This window comes from Sorex araneus, chromosome X, assembly GCF_027595985.1.
Source record: "Sorex araneus isolate mSorAra2 chromosome X, mSorAra2.pri, whole genome shotgun sequence".
NCBI classification, from domain to species: Eukaryota; Metazoa; Chordata; class Mammalia; order Eulipotyphla; family Soricidae; genus Sorex; species Sorex araneus.
Genome location: NC_073313.1, coordinates 167,297,080 through 167,316,416, shown reverse-complemented (window position 1 = coordinate 167,316,416; position 19,337 = coordinate 167,297,080). Strand labels below are relative to the sequence as shown.

At 57.7% G+C, this 19,337-nt stretch overlaps 1 protein-coding gene across 1 annotated transcript; it reads left to right on the top strand.

The window, feature by feature from the left end:
* The first annotated feature begins 43 nt into the window (after window positions 1–43).
* Window positions 44–18,031, top strand: TRMT1L (tRNA methyltransferase 1 like). Its single transcript, XM_055122700.1, has 15 exons — window positions 44–214; window positions 1,203–1,310; window positions 2,299–2,412; window positions 4,038–4,105; window positions 5,111–5,240; window positions 7,017–7,140; window positions 7,702–7,781; window positions 8,941–9,172; window positions 9,871–10,083; window positions 11,070–11,260; window positions 13,988–14,066; window positions 15,277–15,443; window positions 16,096–16,158; window positions 16,672–16,798; window positions 16,891–18,031. Exons 1-15 carry the CDS (start codon window positions 130–132, stop codon window positions 17,102–17,104), a joined length of 1,995 nt encoding a protein of 664 aa, XP_054978675.1. The 5' UTR covers window positions 44–129; the 3' UTR covers window positions 17,105–18,031.
* Window positions 18,032–19,337: the final 1,306 nt, after the last annotated feature.

Genomic DNA, 19,337 nt, shown 5'->3' with positions numbered 1-19,337 from the left:
CGCGTCTGCGCAGTCGCGGCGGCGCCGTAACGCCTCCCGGAGAGGAAGCGGCCGCCGCGCGTCGCGCCCGCCCGGGCTTCCCTGTGGCGCTGCCGGCCTCGTCGGGCCTCGCCCGCCCGCCCCGCCCGCATGGCCGAGCCGCCCCGGGACGCCGCGGCCGCTGAGTCCGCGGCGGGCGCCAGCCCGCGCGCCGCCCCCGACGACGCCGCGAGCCGTGAGTGGGGGAGGGGCGGGGACCGGCCCGGGGCGCGGGAGCACTCCCGGCGCGGTGCTCGGGGAGGACTTCCGGCTCGATGCTCGGGGAGCACTCTCGGCCCGGTGCTCGGGGAGGACTTCCGGCGCAGTGCTCGAGGAGGACTCCCGGCACGATGCTGGGGAGCACTCCCAGCTCAGTGCTCTGGAGGACTCCCCGCTTGGTGCTTGGGAGGGCTCCCAGCTCGGTGCTCAGGAGGATTCCCCTCTCAATGCTCAGGGAGGACTCCTGCCCAGTGCTTGGGGAGGACTCCTGGCACAGTGCTCAGGGAACACTCCCAGCTTGGTGCTTGGGAAATATTCCCAGCTTGGTGCTCAGGGAGGACTCCCGGCTCAGAGCTTGGGGAGGACTTGCGACTGAATGCTTGGGGCGCACTCCCGGCCCGGTGCTCAGGGAGAACTTCTGGCCTGGTGCTTGGGGAGTACACCCGGCTTGGTGCTTGGGGAGTACACCCGGCTTGGTGCTCGGGGAGCACTCCTGGCTCAGTGCTTGGGGCTAACTCCCGACCCAGTGCTCAGGAATGACTTGGATTAGTGCTCGGGGAACACTCCCAGATCAGTGCTCATGGAGTACTCAGCTCGGTGCTTGGGGAGGACTCTTGGGTTCGGGGCTTGGGGATGGGGCCCAGCTCAGTGCTCAGGCATGACTCCTGGATCAGGGCTCGGGGAGGTCTAGATCTGGGGTCACTCTTAGTGGTGCTTGGGGCTGACTCCCGGCTCTGTGCTCAGGACTCCCAGCAGTGCTTGGGGCTGACTCCCGGCTCTGTGCTCACTCTCAGCAGTGCTCGGGGGATCCTTCGGGACGCCTGGGATCTCCTGGGCCCCGCAGCCCGCCCGCCCCCATCCCGGGTGCCAGGGCCCTCGTCCCCAGAGGTCTGTGCGTCCCCATGGGGGGACAGCAGGAGTGGGAGTGGCCCCGCCCGCTCACGCTGTTTCGCCCCTGCCCGCAGGCCGACACGTGTCCATCCAGCGGCACCTCGCGGACCTGGAGAAACTGGCCCTCGCGCCCGAGGAGGACTTGGCCGCCGGCGGCTCCCTGGGCTCCGATCACGATGCAGGTACCAGTGTTCAGGGGTGGGCGTTCTCCGCGGGTGCTGTCTTCATCTTCACTTGGTTGTTTTGGCAGGGGGAGGGAGTGGGGCCACTCCCAGCGGTGCTCCGGGGACCCTAGGGAAAGCCGGGCTCGAACCCGGGTCGGCCACGTGCCAGGCCAGCGCCCTCCCCGCTGGGCTTTCCCGCCTGCCTCAGGTGTCCCGAGAAGTTGGGTGAGGAGAGTCGCTCACCCTCGCTCGACGGGCGCATGGGTGACGTGACCAGAGTGGCAGGTTTAGGGCCGGAGCGACAGCACAGCGGGGAGGGCGCTGGCCTGGCACTCGGCTGACCCGGGTTCGATCCCCGGCATCCCATAGGGTCCCCCGAGCACCGCCAGGGGTGATTCCTGAGTGTAGAGCCGGGAGTCAGCCCTGAGCATCACCGGGGGGGACCCAAAGAGACAAAAATAATTATAATAATAATGAGTCACGGGACTGGACAGATAGTCCAGCAGGGAGGGCGGTTCCCTTGCACGCAGTGACCCGGGTTCGATCTCCGGCATCCCAGAGGGCCCCCTGAGCACCACCAGGAGTGATCCCCGAGCACAGCCGGGAGTCAGCCCTGAGCATCACCGGGTGGGACCCAAAAAAAACCAAAAATAATTATAATAATAATAACAAGAGTCATGACACTGGACAGATGGTCCAGCGGGGAGGGCAGTTCCCTGGCACGTAGTGACCCGGGTTCGGTCCCCGGCATCCCCTAGGGCCCCCCCCCCCCCCCCGAGCACTGCCAGGAGTGATCCCCGAGCACAGAGCCGGGAGTCAGCTCTGAGCATCGCCGGGGGGACCCAGAAAGCAAACCCTGACTTTGAGCCCCTAGGTGTCTGCCCTTCATCGTCGTCTTCTTCTGAAGGGGATTGACTGTCCGGGTGGGGGAAGCCCTGGGCGCCCCTGCCCGTGCCAGGCCCCCCTGCATCCCCCCCCACTAATTTGCTCCTTGACCCTTTCCCAGGGAGCAGACAGGCGTGCCCCCTGTGCCCTAAGGAGAAGTTCAGGGCCTGCAACAGCCACAAGCTTCGCCGGCACCTCCAGAATCTGCACTGGAAGGTCTCCGTCGAGTTCGAAGGTTGGTGCCCGTCCGCGCGCTGGGTCGCGGGCACGACAAGGCTGCGGCGGCCACACGCCGGTGACGGCATTGCCGGGTCAGCAGCCCGGGTCAGCAGCCCGTGTCTCCAGTTCAGACCCGGAACAGGTTGACGGCCCCTTTTCATTCCCCGACACGTGGCGGGAACGTGGGAAACGGACGGGACAGCTTGGATTGCAGGGGGGTGACTGGGCGGGGGTGGGGGTGACTGGCCCAGCTCCCCGTGGCCTGGAATGACGACCTTAGTCCCCGGGGAGGTTATGGTGATAGGAAAATAAAAGGTCACTCAGAGGGGCTGGAGCAAGAGCACAGCGGGGAGGGCGTTGACCTGGCACGCGGCCAACCCGGGTTCGATCCCCGGCATCCCATAGGGTTCCCCGAGCACCGCCAGGAGTGATTCCTGAGCACAGAGCCGGGAGTCAGCTCTGAGCATCGCCAGGTGGGACCCAAAAAGGGGGAAAAAAAAAGGTCGCTCAGAAATTTTACAGACGGGAGCTGGAGTGATAGCAGAGGAATCGAACCCGGGTGAGCTGTGTTTAAGGCTGCCCGAGTTGGCTGCACGCAAGGCAAACACCTTACCTGCTGTGCTACTGCTCTAGTCCATTAGTGTGTATTTAAGGTTTTTTTGGGGTGGGCCACACCCGGCAGTGCTCAGGGCTGACTCCTGGCTCTGCACTCAGGAATCACTCCTGGCAGTGCTCAGGGGACCCTATGGGATGCTGGGAATCGAACCCGGGTTGGCCACGTGCCAGGCCAACCCCCTCCCTGCTGTGCTATTGCTCCAGCTCCCGTCTGTAAAATTTCTGAGTGGCCTTTTTTTTTTCCCCTTTATGGGTCCCACCCGGCGATGCTCAGGGCTGACTCCCGGCTCTGCACTCAGGAATCACTCCTGGCGGTGCTCAGGGAACCCTATAGGATGCCAGGGATCGAACCCGGGTCAGCTGCATGCCAGGCCAACGCCCTCCCCATTGTGCTCTCGCTCCGGCCTGTGGGGAGGTTTAAAGCATCTCCTAGGCTCGGCGTCTCCTAGTGGCTGCTGGGCTCTGGGCTGGGGGCAGTGGGTTCGAGGTGGGCCTTGGGAGGTAGCCGTGCGTATGTATGTCAGACATCTGAGCAGAGCACACAGCGAGGAGGGCAACGGCTCCAAGAGAAGCGACTGGGTGAGAGCGGAAGGGAGCGAGGCCTTCCTGGAGGCAGCAGCCCTCTCAGGGGCGGGGGAGTTGGGCTCTGAGAGCAGGACCCTTGGGAGGGGAGCGGCTGACTCCAGTTGAGGAGTGACTGGGGCGAGGCCGTGCGGTAGCTCCAGCCCGGGGGCGTTGGCGGGGAACGGGGTCCCTACCGGTGACAGTCGGGCTAGTCCCGGTTCTGCACCCAGGAAGGCCTCCGAGGGGCCGGGCTGGAGCCGGGTGGGCTGTGCGAGGCGAGCTCCCCTCTGCAGTCCCGCCCGCCCCACCCCTTCTTCTCTAGCGGGGAGAGCACTGTCAGGGCTCACAGGTGCATCACGTGCCGGTCATCCGAGTCAGACAGGACGAGGGCCTGTGAGGAGGGCAGAGGCTGAGCCCCCTCCGGGCCTGTCCCAGAGCCCTGACCGGCCCCTCTCCCTCCAGGGCACAGGATGTGCATCTGTCACTTACCATGCCGGCCCGTGAAGCCCAACACCGTGGGCGGCGAGCAGGTAACCAGTGTCGGGGTGTGTGTGGGTGTGTGTCTGTGTCTGTGTGTGTCTGTGTGTCAGTGTGTGTCTGTGTCTGTGTGTCAGTGTGTGTCGGGTGTGTGAGTGTGTGTGTGTGTTGGGGGTGTGTGTGTGGGGGTGTGGATGTGGTCGGGGGAAGGGGGTGTGGGGGGTGAGTGTGTGAGTGTGTCGGGTGTGTGTATGAGTGTGTGTGTCTTGGGGGGGTGTGTGAGTGTGTGTGTCGGGGGTGTGTGTATGTGTGTTGGGTGTGTGTGTGAGTGTGTGTGTGTCTTTGTGTGTCTGTGTGTCAGTATGTGTAGGGTGTGTGTGTGTGGGTGTGTGTTGGGTGTGTGTATGAGTGTGTGTGTATCTTGTGTGTCTGTGTGTTGGGTGTATGAGTGTGTGTGTGTCTTGGGGGTGTGTGTGTGTGTCGGGGTGGAGGTTTTCTTGAGCAGTTTGTAAGTCATGTCTGCGCAAGCTGAGCACTGCTGGGTTTGAGCTGTTGTTCTCTGGGCCTCGCAGCGTGTCTGGACAGAAGGTGCAGGGGGAGCGGCCTTCGTTTCTGGAGAGCCGGTGGCTGTACGCACCCAGCACCTCACTGCTGATACGAATAGACCTTTTCTCTTTTCTTTTTTTTTTTTTTTTTGCTTTTTGGGTCCCACCCGGCGGTGCTCAGGGCTGACTCCCGGCTCTGCACTCAGGAATCACTCCTGGCGGTGCTCGGGGACCCTAGGGGATGCCAGGGATCGAACCTGGGCCATCGCTCCGGCCCCTCAGTTTACCATTTCTGAGAGCTGTTAGTTCCCCGTCGGTTGGAGGGGGGGGGCCGTAGGCTGCTGTGAGATTGAACAGCGCGTGCAAACGTGGGTGAGGAAGGACAAGGCCCGAACACTGTCGTCATCTTGGCGCCACGGGCTCCAGCCTGCTCTGAGGAGCTTCAGCCGCGTCCCGAGTAAACCCACTTCCTTGTCTCCCGCTTGCCCGTGCGGATGAAACGCCACTGGCCAGGTGTCCGGTCAGATGGGCGCCCACTACCACTGTGTCATCTGTGCCGCCACGATCACCAGACGGACCGACATGCTGGGCCACGTGAGGCGCCACAGGAATAAGGGCGAGACCAAGTCCAGGTACACGGCCGGTAAGTGGGGGCCCGCGGGCCGCGCTCGGGGGCGGGGGTGTGGCTGGACTCGGGGCCTCCACGTGCCAGGCCTTTGGGGCGCTCTCCCTGGCTGGGGTGATGTCCGGACTCTGCGTCCCCTGGGTGGGGTCTCCTGTACTTGGCCCTTGCAGGGTGGGCATGGTTGGATCAGGACCGAGACTGTGATGGCTCTCGGTGGTTTTAAATGGTTCCTCCCAGACGGGTTACTCTGGGGGCTGGAGAGAGCTCGGCCCGCATGGCCTGAGGGAGTCCTTGGAGGGTTCTCAGCCCTGAGCACTGCTGGGTGGGTCCCCAAAACCATTATCCAGAATGATTGCTGTATTGATCAGCGGTCGTTTCCCCACTGTTCATAGTGATTGGGAGGCCTGGTTATAAGAAATGCTTCTGAATTCTGGCCAGTTCCGGCAATAGTGATTCAGCCGCGAGGGCTGTAGGGGATTACCCAGATAGAAGCACTGAGGTACTGACCGCAAGGTTTAGTTGCCAGCTTCTGGAAACCCAGATCTCCTGTGATGATAATAAAAAGCTATTATGGGTTTTGTGCTGTGTTGAGTCGATGGATTGTAACTATGGTTACGGATGTGTCTGTGCTCTTCACGATTTGGGGATGGAGAAGGGGCCCGAGCAACAGCACAGTGGGGAAGTGGGGAGGGCATTTGCTTTGCATGCGGCCGACCCAGGTTCGAGCACCTCCAGGAGTGATTACTGAGTGCAGAGCCAGGAGTCAGCCCTGAGCATCACCTGGGTGTAGCCCAAAACCAAGGCTTTTCGGGGGGGAGGGTCCTGTGTGGTTCTCTGGGGTCCCCTCTCAGTGCTCCTTAGCTAGCCAGGCCAGTGCAGGGCTGGGGGTCCCCCTGACCACCCTGTGGTGCTGGGCTGTGAGCAGGGTCAGCCCCAGGTGAGACGTGTCTCCAGCCCCGAGGCTCCTCCCTCGCCAGCTGACTCAGGGCAGGGGCTAGTTCTGTGGGTCGGGCCCTGGCTTGGCACGAGGCCAGTCCTGTGTGGGGGCCCCACGCACCGTCAGGAGGCGTCATAGAGAACCAGGAGGAAAACCTGGGCATTACCGGGTGTGATCCCGACACAACCCCCACCCTCAAGAGACTCAAACTATTTATTTATGTGTTTATTTTTAACGAATCACCGTGAGGTACAGTTGCAGTTATAAACTCTCATGCTTATGTTTCAGTCATATAATGATCGGGTACCCACCCCCCCCACCAGTGCCCATTCTCCATCCCCCCACCCCCCGACCCCTGCCTCTGTGGCAGGCACCTTCCCTCTTTCTCTCTCTCCCTTTGGGTGTTGTGGTTTGCAGTACAGGTACTGAGCGGCCATCATGTTTGGTCCATAGCCTACTTTCAGCACGCATCTCCCATCCCGAGCGAGCCCTCCGAGCATCATTCACTCAGTGCTCCCTTCTCCATCCCAGCTGCCTTTTCCCCCAGCCTGTGATGCCGGCTTCCAAGCCCTGGGGTGATCCTCTTGGCCCTTATCTCGACTGTCCTTGGGTGTCAGTCTCCCATTCTGTTGCTTTATATTCCACAGACGAAGATTCAAACTTTAAACTGAGTAATGTTGATTTTTAGAGACAACAAACAGTGTGTTCTATGGTGGGTGTGTTGTTATTGTTGTTTTCCCTAAGGTAACTTAAACAAACCAGTATTAGAAAGTTAAACTGTCTATATGTTTAAACACACACATGTACTCTTTTAGATTATTTTTGTATCAGTACAATTTTTTTCCTTCTTGTTTCAGCTTCTGCTGCTAAACCAAGTAATGAAATTTTGAAAGAGGCAGACACAGATGTGCAAGTCTGTCCTAACTATTCTATACCTCAGAAAACAGATTCCTATTTCAATCCCAAAATGAAGCTAAATAGGTAAGAGCAACTCAACAGAAAGGGCTATGGGCATTTCATGTCTTCACGAGCGTCTCTTCTTAATCTTTGTGTTCCTAGAGTCACTATCTAGGAAATAGTTCTCAGCGGGGCCTTCGGGGTGGGGTTGGGGGGGGGGGTCCTAGATCTGTTTTGCAAACGTTTCTTCTCATCCAGACAGAGAACGCTACTAAAATGCGCATCAGTCATTTTCTTCCCCTCCCGGTGTTGGGGTTTTCCCTATTACTCCCTCCCGAGATCTCAACCTTGTTTTCCTTCATACCTGGAGCTTGGTTCTGCCGTCCTGCTCCCACGTGCTGCTACCCCACTCCCCGCAACATACATACACACACACGGCTCCACGGCCAGCAGGGCCTCCTGCACTGTAGGTCGGTTCGGACCCTGTCCCCTGAACCTCGTCCCCTCTGCTGCTCGGGCACTCGGGGACCATGGACGGTCAGCCGCATGTGAAAGGCTTTGGGGGCACCCACCTCGGTCCCCTCGGGAGCTGGGGGTCCCTCCCCCTTCAGCGCGGCGTGACCGGCCCGCTCTGCTTCCTCGTAGGCAGCTGATCTTCTGCACTCTGGCGGCCCTGACTGAGGAGCGGGCGCCTGTGGAGTGTCTGGACGCCTTTGGAGCCACTGGTGAGTGCGGAAGACTGCCTGAGCCCGTGCTGTCTTCTTGGAGAGTGTGGCTGTGATCTGGAGCCGGAAAGGCCCGGTGTGCTGTGGGGAATGGCCGCTCCATTGCTCTGTGCCCACCACGCACGAGCTCAGTAGCTCTGTCCGTGCCGCGCCTTCAGGAGCCCCTGATAGGGTCCCCCGAGCACTGCAGGGTGTGACTCCCAAATCCAGCACGTAAATGAGACGGGATCCGTACACGCTGAGTCTTGTACCCCGTATCTTCACTTCTCTGGCCTGTACGCCCACACCCCCCATCCCTGCTTGGAAACGACTCATACGTTAGCTCAATATTTCCTGTGTGCCTTTAAACGAGGGAGACTGAGAAACTAAGCTGTGATGCTTTAAGAAGTTAGGAGTAGGGGTGGGCCAAAGAGAGAGTACAGTGGGGAGGGCGTTTGCCTTGCATACTTGCCAACCCGCCTTTGACCCCCGTATCTCTGACGGTGCCCTAAGCCTGCCAGGGGTGACACACCCCCGCGTCCAGATAAATTGCCAACACCAAGATTAAAGAAAAAATCAGTGTATTTACGCTTTTCTGTGCCCACTTATCTGTTTTGGTTCCCCCCTCCCCCTCCGGGGATAGTGCCAGAGTGTGACTGTCCCTTCTCGGTGAAGTCCACCACCTGGCTCAGGACTGCACCTGGTGCACGCTCCCACCTGGCAGTGCTCATGGACCACCTGGGTGCCAGGATTGCAGCTGGTGTGTAGGGTCCAGGCAAGCAGCCCACCTCCTGTCCCAGGGCTCTGGCCCCTATTTCCCTGACTCGACTGTGACAGTGCTGTAATGTTGCTCGGTTCCTTCACCCGGCATTAAGCCATTGTGTAAGGAAGGCCTTTCTAGCATGTTCTTACGATGTGCTCCGTAAACTTGATGCCAGGGACTAAAAAAACAATCATGAACGTGCCAGTAGAGTATTTGACTGGGGGGTGTAAGAAAAGTCTAGGAAGCTTTAACGCGTCGGGCGTGTTTTGTGGTAACGTTGCCTCAGAGGCCTTGTAGTGAGACTCATGAAAATGTCGGCATGTTGGGACCGTTTGTTTTCGGGTTTTGTAAAGCTTGTTATCCTGTTGCTTAATTATCGCCATTCATGAGCTCCTTTTCCTCCTTATTTCTTCTAAGGGATAATGGGATTACAGTGGGCAAAACATCTCGGGAGTGCTGTCAAGGTTACAATTAATGACTTGAATGAAAACTCTGTGACATTGATTCAGGAAAACTGCCACTTGAACAAACTGACAGTGGCGCTAGACACCGAGGGCAAGGACGCGAGCGCAGAGGAGAGCCCGGGGAAGGTCACGGTCACCAGGATGGACGCCAACGTGCTGATGCACTTGCGAGCGTTTGACTTCATGTGAGCGTCGCCGGCTGAGCTTCCCGGGCCGGGGCCCTTGTGGGTGTGAGGCCGAGCTTGAGACACTTGCTGCTACCGAGTTATTTCGTCAGGTGTTTCGGCCTTCCCCCAAGGGGCTCTGGGACTATTGCAGCTCCCTGAGCCCTGGCGGTACTCGGGGCCGTAAGTGGTGCTGGGATCTGAACCCAGATCTCCGCCTCTGGAACCACGTGTGAGGCGAGTGCATTGATCAGACTCAGGAGTGACCCCAGAGCACAGAGCCAGGAGTAGTATGCTCTGTGTACCACCAGGTGTGCACCCCAACCCCCAGATAAAAAGTTACAGGACAGGGGCTGGAGTGACAGCACAGCGGGGAGAGCGTTTGCCTTGCATGCGGCTGACCCGGGTTCAATCCCCGGCATCCCCTAGGGTCCTCCGAGCACCGCCAGGAGTGATTCCTGAGTGCAGAGCCAGGAGTCAGCCCTGAGCATCACCGGGTGTGACCCAAAAAAAGAAGTTTCAGGACAAATGATGGGGCTCGAGGAGAGCCTGGATCCTTTTTTCTCTTCGTCCTTCTGTAGTAGAACCAGAATGTCCTGTTTTAAATAGATCTGTGCGTGCTTCCGGAGTCGTGGTGTTTTCGGCATCGGAACGCACGAAGCGGGTGGGGGTCCGGGATTCCAGGAAGGTCTTAAATGCCCCTGCCTGTCGGCTTCCAGACACCTTGACCCTTTCGGCACCTCGGTGAACTATCTGGACTCCGCGTTCCGAAACGTCCGCAACCTTGGCATCGTGTCGGTGACGTCCACGGACCTCAGCTCTCTGTACGCCAAGGCCCAGCACGTGGCCCGGCGCCACTACGGCTGCAACATCGTCCGCACGGAGTACTACAAGGAGCTGGCGGCCAGGACTGTCGTCGCTGCAGTGGCGAGGTAAGGCCCAGCTCTGGGGGCCGGAGCGAGAGCACAGCGGGGAGAGCGTTGGCCTGGCACGCGGCCAACCCGGGTTCGATTCCTAGCATCCCATAGGGTCCCCTGAGCACTGCCAGGAGTGATTCCTGAGTGCAGAGCCTGGAGTCAGCCCTGAGCATCGCCGGGTGGGACCCAAAAAGCAAAAAAAAAAAAAAAAAAAAAAAAAATACCCAGCTCTGGTGCTGTACAGGAACCAGGGCCAGAGAGCACAGCCGGGCGGTGCTGGTCTTGCCTGTCCCCTGAGCACCCCTGGGGGTGGCCCCAAAAACCAAAAGGGGGGCACTGATTGTAGATGTAGAACAGGCATTTGCTTTATGTCCTTTCATCGCCTGTTTTACACGGGGGGGAAGAAACCGTCAGTCGCTGAGCCGTCTGGACCCTGGGAGGGGTGTTACCTACGGAACAGTGCACGCACCAGGGTTTCTGGGCAGCGGAAGGGCAACTCGAGGCAGCTGTTTCCCGTAGAAAGTTCTCATTGAGGCCCCTGGTATGGAGAGCATTAGAGGCTGAGCGGCCTCTGGCCCCCTCGTGAGCCCCGACACGCTGCAGATGGCGTGGGGATTGGAACCCGGCAGCACGTCAGTACAGACCGGCGGCCTTCCCAGGCCTTCCGGGTTCTCCTGACTGGCTGGAATCCCTCAGCCCGGACCTGCCTCAGCGTCCGCAGTGGGACGACCAGCATGGTCACGTCTGAAGGAAATTCGTGTCGGGCTGCAGAAAGTGCTGGATTCCTGTGATGCTGTCTTTGCTGTTTTACTTTTCGTTTCTTCCGTGCTGGGGCCACAGCCAGCAGGACTGGGGATCGCTCCTAGCGGGGCTCAGGAGACAGCGCGATGCCGGGGGTTGAAGCCACTGGGCGGTTTCAAGGCCGCCGTCGGCCTGCCCGGGTGGTACTGAGGAGACAACCCCCCAGCAAACGCCAGTAACGTGGCTTTTGGTGTTCCCAGGGCCGCCGCCCGCTGTAACAAAGGCATTGAGGTGCTGTTTGCCGTGGCTCTGGAGCACTTTGTGCTGGTGGTGGTGAGAGTGCTGAGGGGACCCACGTCCGCCGACGAGACGGCCAAGAAGATTCAGTACCTGATCCACTGCCAGTGGTGTGAGGAGAGGATCTTCCAGAAGGACGGGAACATGGTGGAAGGTGAGTGCCCGTGTCTCGTGCCCGCCTCCCAGGGCCTGGGAGGACGCCTTTGCACCCCTCCTATTGTATATTGCTGTCTTTTGAGTTCAAGGTCACTGCTAACCGTAATTCCTACACTGAATCAAGACAGGACGTGCGAGTGAGTCTTTGCTTGTGCTCCCCTGCCCTCTGGACAACCAGTGCGCGGTCACTAAGTCCCGCTGTCACTAACTTTAGGTGCGCAGTCTGGTTGCCTCTCTGTGTGGGATGCTCCCAATCCTTAATCTTAGAAAAATGCCCTCTAGTGTTTCTGCTGGAAAGCAAAGCCACGGGATAGGGAATTCCTTCCAATTGCCGAGCGGCTACTATGTTGCAGGCTGGGCATCCAGGAGAAAGTTCAGCTGGGTCCCTCTTCCTGCCCTTCGGCAGTGCTCTTTGGATTCCAGGAGATTTTCAGTGGTGTCTAAGTGTTAGAGCAGACCCTCCTCGCCCTCCTCAGGCTGTTTTCGGAGTATTATTCATACTTTTTTTTTTTTTTAATTAAAAAAGGGAATGGGCAGGGGGGAAAGGGAATTAATCCATTGGTGTTTAAGGTTTGGAAACTATTGCGTGTGGATTTCACTTCCCGCTGGTGCCTTTCCAGCCTTCTGCTCAGGCACAGATCTGAGAACCCACCAGCGTACCTTGTAACTCGCCTCCATCCAGTTCTGTTGGATGTTCTCTAGATGCTGAATTCCGTCATATCCAGGGAAAGTCATATGCCTTCATCTGGGAAAGTGGTGGTTGTTTTGGTTTGGTTTTTAGATCCATTGATTGTTTGGAATCACTTTCAATATTGAGCCACTCTGACTTTTTATAATAAAATACTCTAAAAACAGGTTCAATTTGCTAGGTTTTTTATTCTTTTCTTTTTTCTTTTCTGGCCCGCCCCAAGCTGTGCTCAGAGCTTGCTCCTGGCTCTCACTCTGGTGACTGTTGGCAGGGCTCAAGGGACCATATGTGGAACTCAGGTAGATGCCAACCCTGGCTTGGCTGTGTGCATGGCAAGCGCCCTCCCTGCTGTCCTGTCTCTGTAGCTTCTCTTAGCTCATTTTTAAAGGCTTCCTCTCTCAATATTCATGAGATTGTGATAGAGGTGCTATATAGTTTTAGCTTTAGTATACATATTTTTTTGGCTTTTTGGGTCACACCCAGTGATGCACAGGGGTTACTCCTGGCTTTGCATTCAGGAATTCTCCTGGCGGTGCTCAGGGGACCCTTTATCTCTGAAACACGCACAATGTCGGGAATCCACATTGCCTCCATCAAAAGTTAAAGAATTTCGAGTTTTCCTCCTCTAACATTGGGGCGAAATTTGACTGTGGCCAGTTGATTTTCCTTAAAGCCGTAGTGGCACTCAGAGTTTTCTAGTTTATTGTATTAGGTAACAGAGTTGAACAGTGTCTGCTGATTCTTCCTAAGTCCCTTGGTTTCTGCGAGCCTGTCCTGACGAGTGGGGGGTGTCTGTGTCACCTCTGCGAAGCCTGCACTGTGCCGTGGAGCCCTGCTCACCTCTCGGGACTTTGGTTTGAAGCGGGTCGGAAGTGTGCACTCGCCTTCCTGTTTTCCTTCCTGACGTGGGGATGCAAGTTTTGTTTGTGTGGCCCAGAGTATCTAAGGCCCCGACACGGCTGCCGCCTGTGTTAGTGACTCTGCTGGACAGAGCACGTGTGGATTCAGAACGTTCCAGAGAGACCCAGGGTCCGAGTACAGAGTTCCCTGAGTCGCCTCACTTGTGTGCTGGGCTGTGTTGCAGCTGCAGACCGGCGCCCATGCCCCGACCCTGAGTTCTGGGGGAGGGTCAGATCAGGCGAATACGGGGAAGGAAGCACTGACCCAGGAATGGGCTGGAGTCATGGGGAGAGGGTGGGGGTATCACTGGAGAAAGTCTGATTCTGGCGAGTGTCAGGCCTCTCCAGAATGCTGTTGGCGCCGAGGACAGCAGGCCTCTGGGTACTCCTCACACGGACTCAGCACCACCAAAAACGGGGCAAGAGGACTGAATTCCAGGCTTTATTTTTTGGCCAGGAGGGTGGTATGTTTGGGGCCAGGTACGTTGCTGGATCACGCCCAGCCAGGTGCCCCGTGCGATGTCTCAGTCTGAGTCTCCTGACTTCTCTTCAGGGCTGACTGTGACCCAGCCCTGTGGCACTTTCCAGCCCAAAGCTTCCATGCACGAACTCTCCCAGCCCAGCCTTCCCGTCGAACGTGCTCGATCCAGTAAACTAGTCCCCAGTTGACCTTCTAGTACAGAGCGGCTGCAGACTCAGTCCCCCTAAATCATGTCACCAGGCTGGGTGACCGCGAGTTCTGAAGTCAGCCCTCAGGAAGCGTTTCCAAGTCTCCCGCCAAGAGGCGTGCTGAGGATCTCTAAGCCACGTGCTTCAGAGAGCTGTGAGAATTGTGTGCCCGGCTGGAGCGACAGCACAGTGGGGAGGGTGCTTGCCTTGAACCTCAGTATCCCATAGGGTTCCCCGAGCACCACGGAGTGATTCCTGAGCACAGAGCCAGGAGGGACCCCTGTGCATCGCCGGGTGTGACCCATAAAGCAGCAAAAAAAGAAAAAAAGAAAAGGACTTGTGTGCCCTGAAGCCCTGGCACAGTGCCCGGCAGGCCGTGGGCCCTAAGCACCTGGGCGCTGCGGCCCCTGTTCAGGCACAGACGTGCTGGGGCCCTGCACCCTCCACTCACTCTCTTCTGCTTCCCCAGAAAACCCCTATAGACAGCTGCCGTGTCAGTGCCATGGAAGCGTGCCCGGGAAGACGGCCATCGAGCTCGGCCCTCTGTGGTAGGTGCCCAGCCCTGCCCCCAGACCCCCCGGCGCCAGTCCAAGCCAGCAAGTATCCTGTTTGCTTTCCGGCCTGTTCCCTGCTCCTGTGGGGATGGGGCATGTGCAGTTCCCGATTTTCCTGAACCGTTGTTCTGCTGGTTGCAGCCGTGCTGCTGATGGGCACCGTGGAGCACTGTGTGCTGAGTCTCCGCATACTTGCCCTGGTACGGCGGCCCGAGAGCTGCATGATTTTTAGCAGGCCCTTCCCGTGTTCATGTGTCTGCTGGCACCTTGGCGATCCTTGACATTTTCATAGCACTGCCATGAAAAACCACACACCGGCCAGGGAGTCTGTTCCACTGGGGCTGCGGGCCCAGGGTCGGACCTTTGTATCTTATTTCTCCGTATCTTGTTTCTCGTCAAGGCTTGGCCGTCTGCCGCACTGGCCGGGACTCACAGGGAGAGCCGCTTTTGCTCATAGGCTGACCTGCCCACCCTGCCCTGCCCGCTCTGTTCCCTGGGTCAGTTCCTGCCGCCGCCTTGCGGAGGGCTCAGTGGGTCCAGACGGGTCCACCCAGCCCCCTCCTGGATACAGCTGGGGCTGAGCCCTGGCCTTGGTCAGTGGTGTGGCCAGGGCCAGCGCTCAGTACTTCTTCGTACTGGAACTGCTGGGCCTGTGGCGGCCCCTCTCCGTCCTCCGGACATTTCCCAAGGAGCTCTCCCGATCCCCTGCCCAGAGAAAGGTCTCATTCAGGAGACCTTTGTACTCACACTGGAGCCGCTCAAGAGGCTGCCAGAGGGTTGATCCCCCATGGTCGGGTGACGAGTAAAGACTCCCAGGTGGCTGGTACGGGGCATTGCCAGGAGGGGGTCCAGGTTCTCCCATTTCCTCGGGCTTCTCGGAAGCTCCTGGACCTTTGGTCTCTTCCCTCACGCCCCCGCAGCAGGGTGCTGAGCCCCTGTGGGATGCGCTGTTCTGGCACATTCTCCACTGCCATGTAGCCCATTCCGGGGCTCAGGAAGCTCCCATTGGCCTCACGGGGAGCGGAATGCCCTGGCCAATAGTCCCGAGGTCTGTGGAACTGGCACCGAGCAAACCCACGCCTTGGAATGAAGCCGGGCTCTGTGAGGGGCGCTTTCCAGTCGGACGCTGGGCCATGCTTCGTATGGAGCCTGTTTCCCAAGGGAAAAGACTTCTCAAGCCCTGTGTGTTTTCTCCTCGTCCCAGGTCAAGTTCTCTTTTCAATACTGGCTTCCTCAAGAGGATGATGTTCGAGTCCCTCCATCACGTCCTAGAGGACATTCAGCCCCTCATCAAGACTCTGATCTTCGAGTCCGAGTGCACGCCTCAGAGTCACTGCTCAGGTGTCCCCTCCTCCAACCTCAGCAAGCAAGGTGCAGATTTGACCCTCGGAAATACTTGACCCTGTTCCCCCTTCTCTGCTGCTGAAGGCTTAAGGAGTCGCTTCTAGAACTCTGCTGGCAGGTTCAGTCACAGAGCAGTTTGTGTTTCTGATTGCATAGGTGGGGCCAGGACCTGAAACAAAGTGATTTTCTTTAAATTCTTGGATGTTAAAAAAGCTCACTGGATTTATTATTCTGCATCTCTCTAGAAGGAGAAACTTTGGATGATTCCAAGTTAAGGCCAGAAATTCGACAATATCCGAAAGACGTTAAAGTGAGGTTCAGATTTACCCACTAGGAAGGCAGTCATGACTGCTGTTGTTGGCATCAGTCGGCTTCTGTAGTAGAAACTGCCTGTCTGCCTGTTGGGCGGGGCCATTTGGCCCGCAGTGCTCCTGAGTCATTAGACGTTCACTCTGCAGTTTATAGCAGTAGAGCCTTTTGTGTAATCACGAGCAGCCTTGTATAAAATCCTGAAAGCAGTGGAAAGGGCAGAAAGCTTCTGTCTCAGGGCTCGGGAGATAGTACAGGGCATGTACTAATGAGCACAGCCCATTGCGGCCCCCAAACGAAAGGTTTGTTTAAACTGAACTCTAAATGTCACTCTAAAATGTTTTGGTCTTTCCATTTGTCTTTATTTTAGAAGAATACGGTGTATTTATTAAAACTACAGACGATGCCACAGCCGATAATTACATTGCTCAAGGTATGTGTTCATGTGTATGTGGGGAGTGCGTACAGAACTTATCAAAGCAAAGAGGCAGGTAGATGACTGGTCATAGGGGAGGAATTTGCTTTGGCTGCCATTTCGGAGAGTGCTTCTACCACTTTATATTGACAGCATGATTCTGTCAGATGGATGCACTGCACGATGTTAGTCTCGAGAATTTTCAGAGTGAAGATTCCACTTCACTGGCACCTTGTTTGACTTGTGCTGGTTTCCCTCACGAAAGGCCCCTGAAGTTGTGAGGAACCACGTGAACCGAGATCTCATCAAATTACACATGTGAATCGAGTTTGAGTTAGGATTTTGGTCTTAGGTCTTCTACAGTTTCTCATCAAGGGCAGAGCCGTAGACCATCGGGGAGGGCACTTAGCTTTCACGTGGCCGATCTGGGTTCCACTCCCGTCACCACAGAGGGTCCCCTGAGCCCCACCAGGAGTGAGCACTGCCAACCCAGCAATAAAGCGTCAGGAGAGCCTCCTTGCTGTGTTTCAGGAAAGAGAAGAAGCAGTGAGCCCCTCACGAACACGGCCAAGAGGCATAAGAGCGAGGGGAGTGCGGAGCACCCGCCTTTCTACTATAACATCCACAGACACAGCATCAAAGGCATGAACATGCCCAAGTAAGGCCAGGCGCAGGGAGGACTCCAGGGGGCGCTCCAGGCCCTCTGCCGGCCATCCCCACCCACCGCTTCGCATTTCTCTTTTGCTGCAGGCTGAAGAAGTTCCTGTGCTACCTTGCCCAGGCCGGCTTTCGAGTGAGCCGGACGCACTTCGACCCAATGGGCATCCGTACCGACGCACCCCTGATGCAGTTCAAATCCATCCTCCTCCAGCACAGCACCCCCACCTACACCGGGGGGCAGGTGGAAGGGCCCATCCGCTCAGCAGCTGAGGACACAGCTGCCGACAGGGTCGAAACGTCCTGAGGGACGAGGCAGGAAAATACACAGGGCAGGTCTCGTGCAGAAAGGAGCGATTTCGAATACAGCTGGTGGGGAGGCTGTGCTTTCCCGGCTTTAAGAGAAAACATGAAAATTGATTGGAACACTTATGTGACGCCAAGTAGTGTATGCTGAGGCCCCTCGGCTGCTGAGAAAGTCCATTTTCCCTGTGCCAGGTGTAGAGTTGTCCTTGACGCACTTGATCACGTGTTGCTGTTTGAATCCTGTGTCGTCCTGAGGCGCTGTGACCTGTGCAGCTCGCACCGGTTCCACACGGGCACCGTTCCCGCACCTCCGCAGGCTACCAAGGGTCCCTCCTCTCATCACCACCCCCCAGCCCGTCACAGCACCTCCCAGACAGTTGCTGTCCCATCTGTTCAAAGGGCGGCAGTGCCTATCACTTACTCCCGGGATCCTGAATGACCCAGAAACGCCACCAAATTGAAACCGGTGACCAGCTGCTAAGAAACCGCACAGCGAGGGGCCCACAATCAACCTTTGTGCTTTTGAGAAATCCTGCCTAGATAATTTCCTAATGTGTTTGTGGGAGGGTCCGGACAAACCTCAGAGTGTGTCCGGGGTTTTGTCCAAGTGAGCAGAGACCGTCCCCCTGCTAAGTGCTTTCGGCAAGCACGGGCACTGTGGAGTGATTCTGTGCGGTGGGCAGATGGGGTGATCTTGTGTGACACGGTTAGTGCATGGGCCCCCGCTTGGTTGTGCTACCTCTCAGACGCAAATCTTGACCCCTTAGGAAGTGAGCATTTTTGTTCTGCTGTTATGTGCTGATTTGTGTGTGTGTGTGTAGTTACCCAAGCCAACGTGACTATGAAGATGAGTTGGAAAAAGTCTTGTTTCCATTATTATCGTTCTTGCTTCATTTAAAATATAAAATTTTGGAGAAAAAAAGTGGCATATAGATGTCTTGAGAGTTTAATCCTTTCATGCAGCCGGCCCACGTTCAATCCCCAGCACTGCAGAGGCCCCCCAGGTGTGCCCCCCTCCCCAAATCAAAAAGAGACCAGCTGCATCTCTCCATGTTTTGCAGACACAAGAAAGTTCTTGTCAGTCGGTAAACGTGTGGTGCCCGCTAGGGGGGGTCCACCCTTCTAAGGGTCCCCCACTTGCCCGGAACCCACTCTGCAGGAACGCATGAGGACTGGCTCCCAGAAATGAGAACTGGTCAAGACCAGGCAGTCCCCTGAGATGGGCTGGCAGTGCCAGCTGCTCAGGCATCCTGGCCAGGGGCCACCATCGCCCTGACACGGCGACAGCATGTGGACATTCCCCAAGAAACACGGGGCCAAGGCCTCCCTGCCTGGGCTTCCCCCGCTGACAGCTCAGGACTTGCAGGCGTCTCGGAGTTGCTGGCTGTCCACCAGGGGGGCTCTCTGGCCTCTGTGGGGCGTCTGACCAGGGAGCAGGTCCCACAGGGCCGGCCCCACTCTATCTCCCAGCTGGGGCTTCAAACTCGTCGCCTACCACAGGCCCAGCTGTCACCTGAAGCCTGGGCACTGCTCAGGGACCCACCCTGAGAGCTGGCTTTGTACGTGCCAACAGTGCTTCCAGTTAGGCCCAGTCCTGGTCTCGGCACACTGTGTCCCCCGGGAACTGCGGGGACCGGCCCTGGCCCACCTCTGCTCCCGAAGAGTTGCAGGTTCTGTGAGTTGGGTCGGGATTCTCTCTCTCCACTGCTGCTGCTCGCCAGCCCTTCCCACCACCTCCCCCCTCCCGGGCAAACAGCCTCACACAGCGCCCCGTCACCCCACCCTTCCTCTCCCTCGGCTGAGGGCCCTCTTGCTCCCTCAAGTCAGACCTTTAACCCCCTGGGGGTCGCAGTGCTACCCCTACGCATACCTTCATGCTCTGGACATTGGGAGGGGGGGATTTCCATCTACTAGAGGTAGCCCGGGTACAACAGTGTTGAGATGTGCACCCTCACCCACAGGCCCGACCTCGAGTCACACCTTCAGCCCCTGTGAATCAGTTTTGTGACTTGAGGCCATTGCTCCAGACCCGTCTATCCCCTGGCTGTCTCCTCTGTCCACCAAGCCGGTGAGACCCTCCTGGTGTTCCTGAGGTCACTGGGACTAGGCTCAGGTGTACGAAAGCGCGCGCAGATTCGTGAAATGATGCTTTCGAAGTGCTTGGGGAGTTACATGACCTATTAGGACTTTTCCTAGCAGGTGCCGGAGGCGGAAGCAGAGCCCATCCCCTCCAG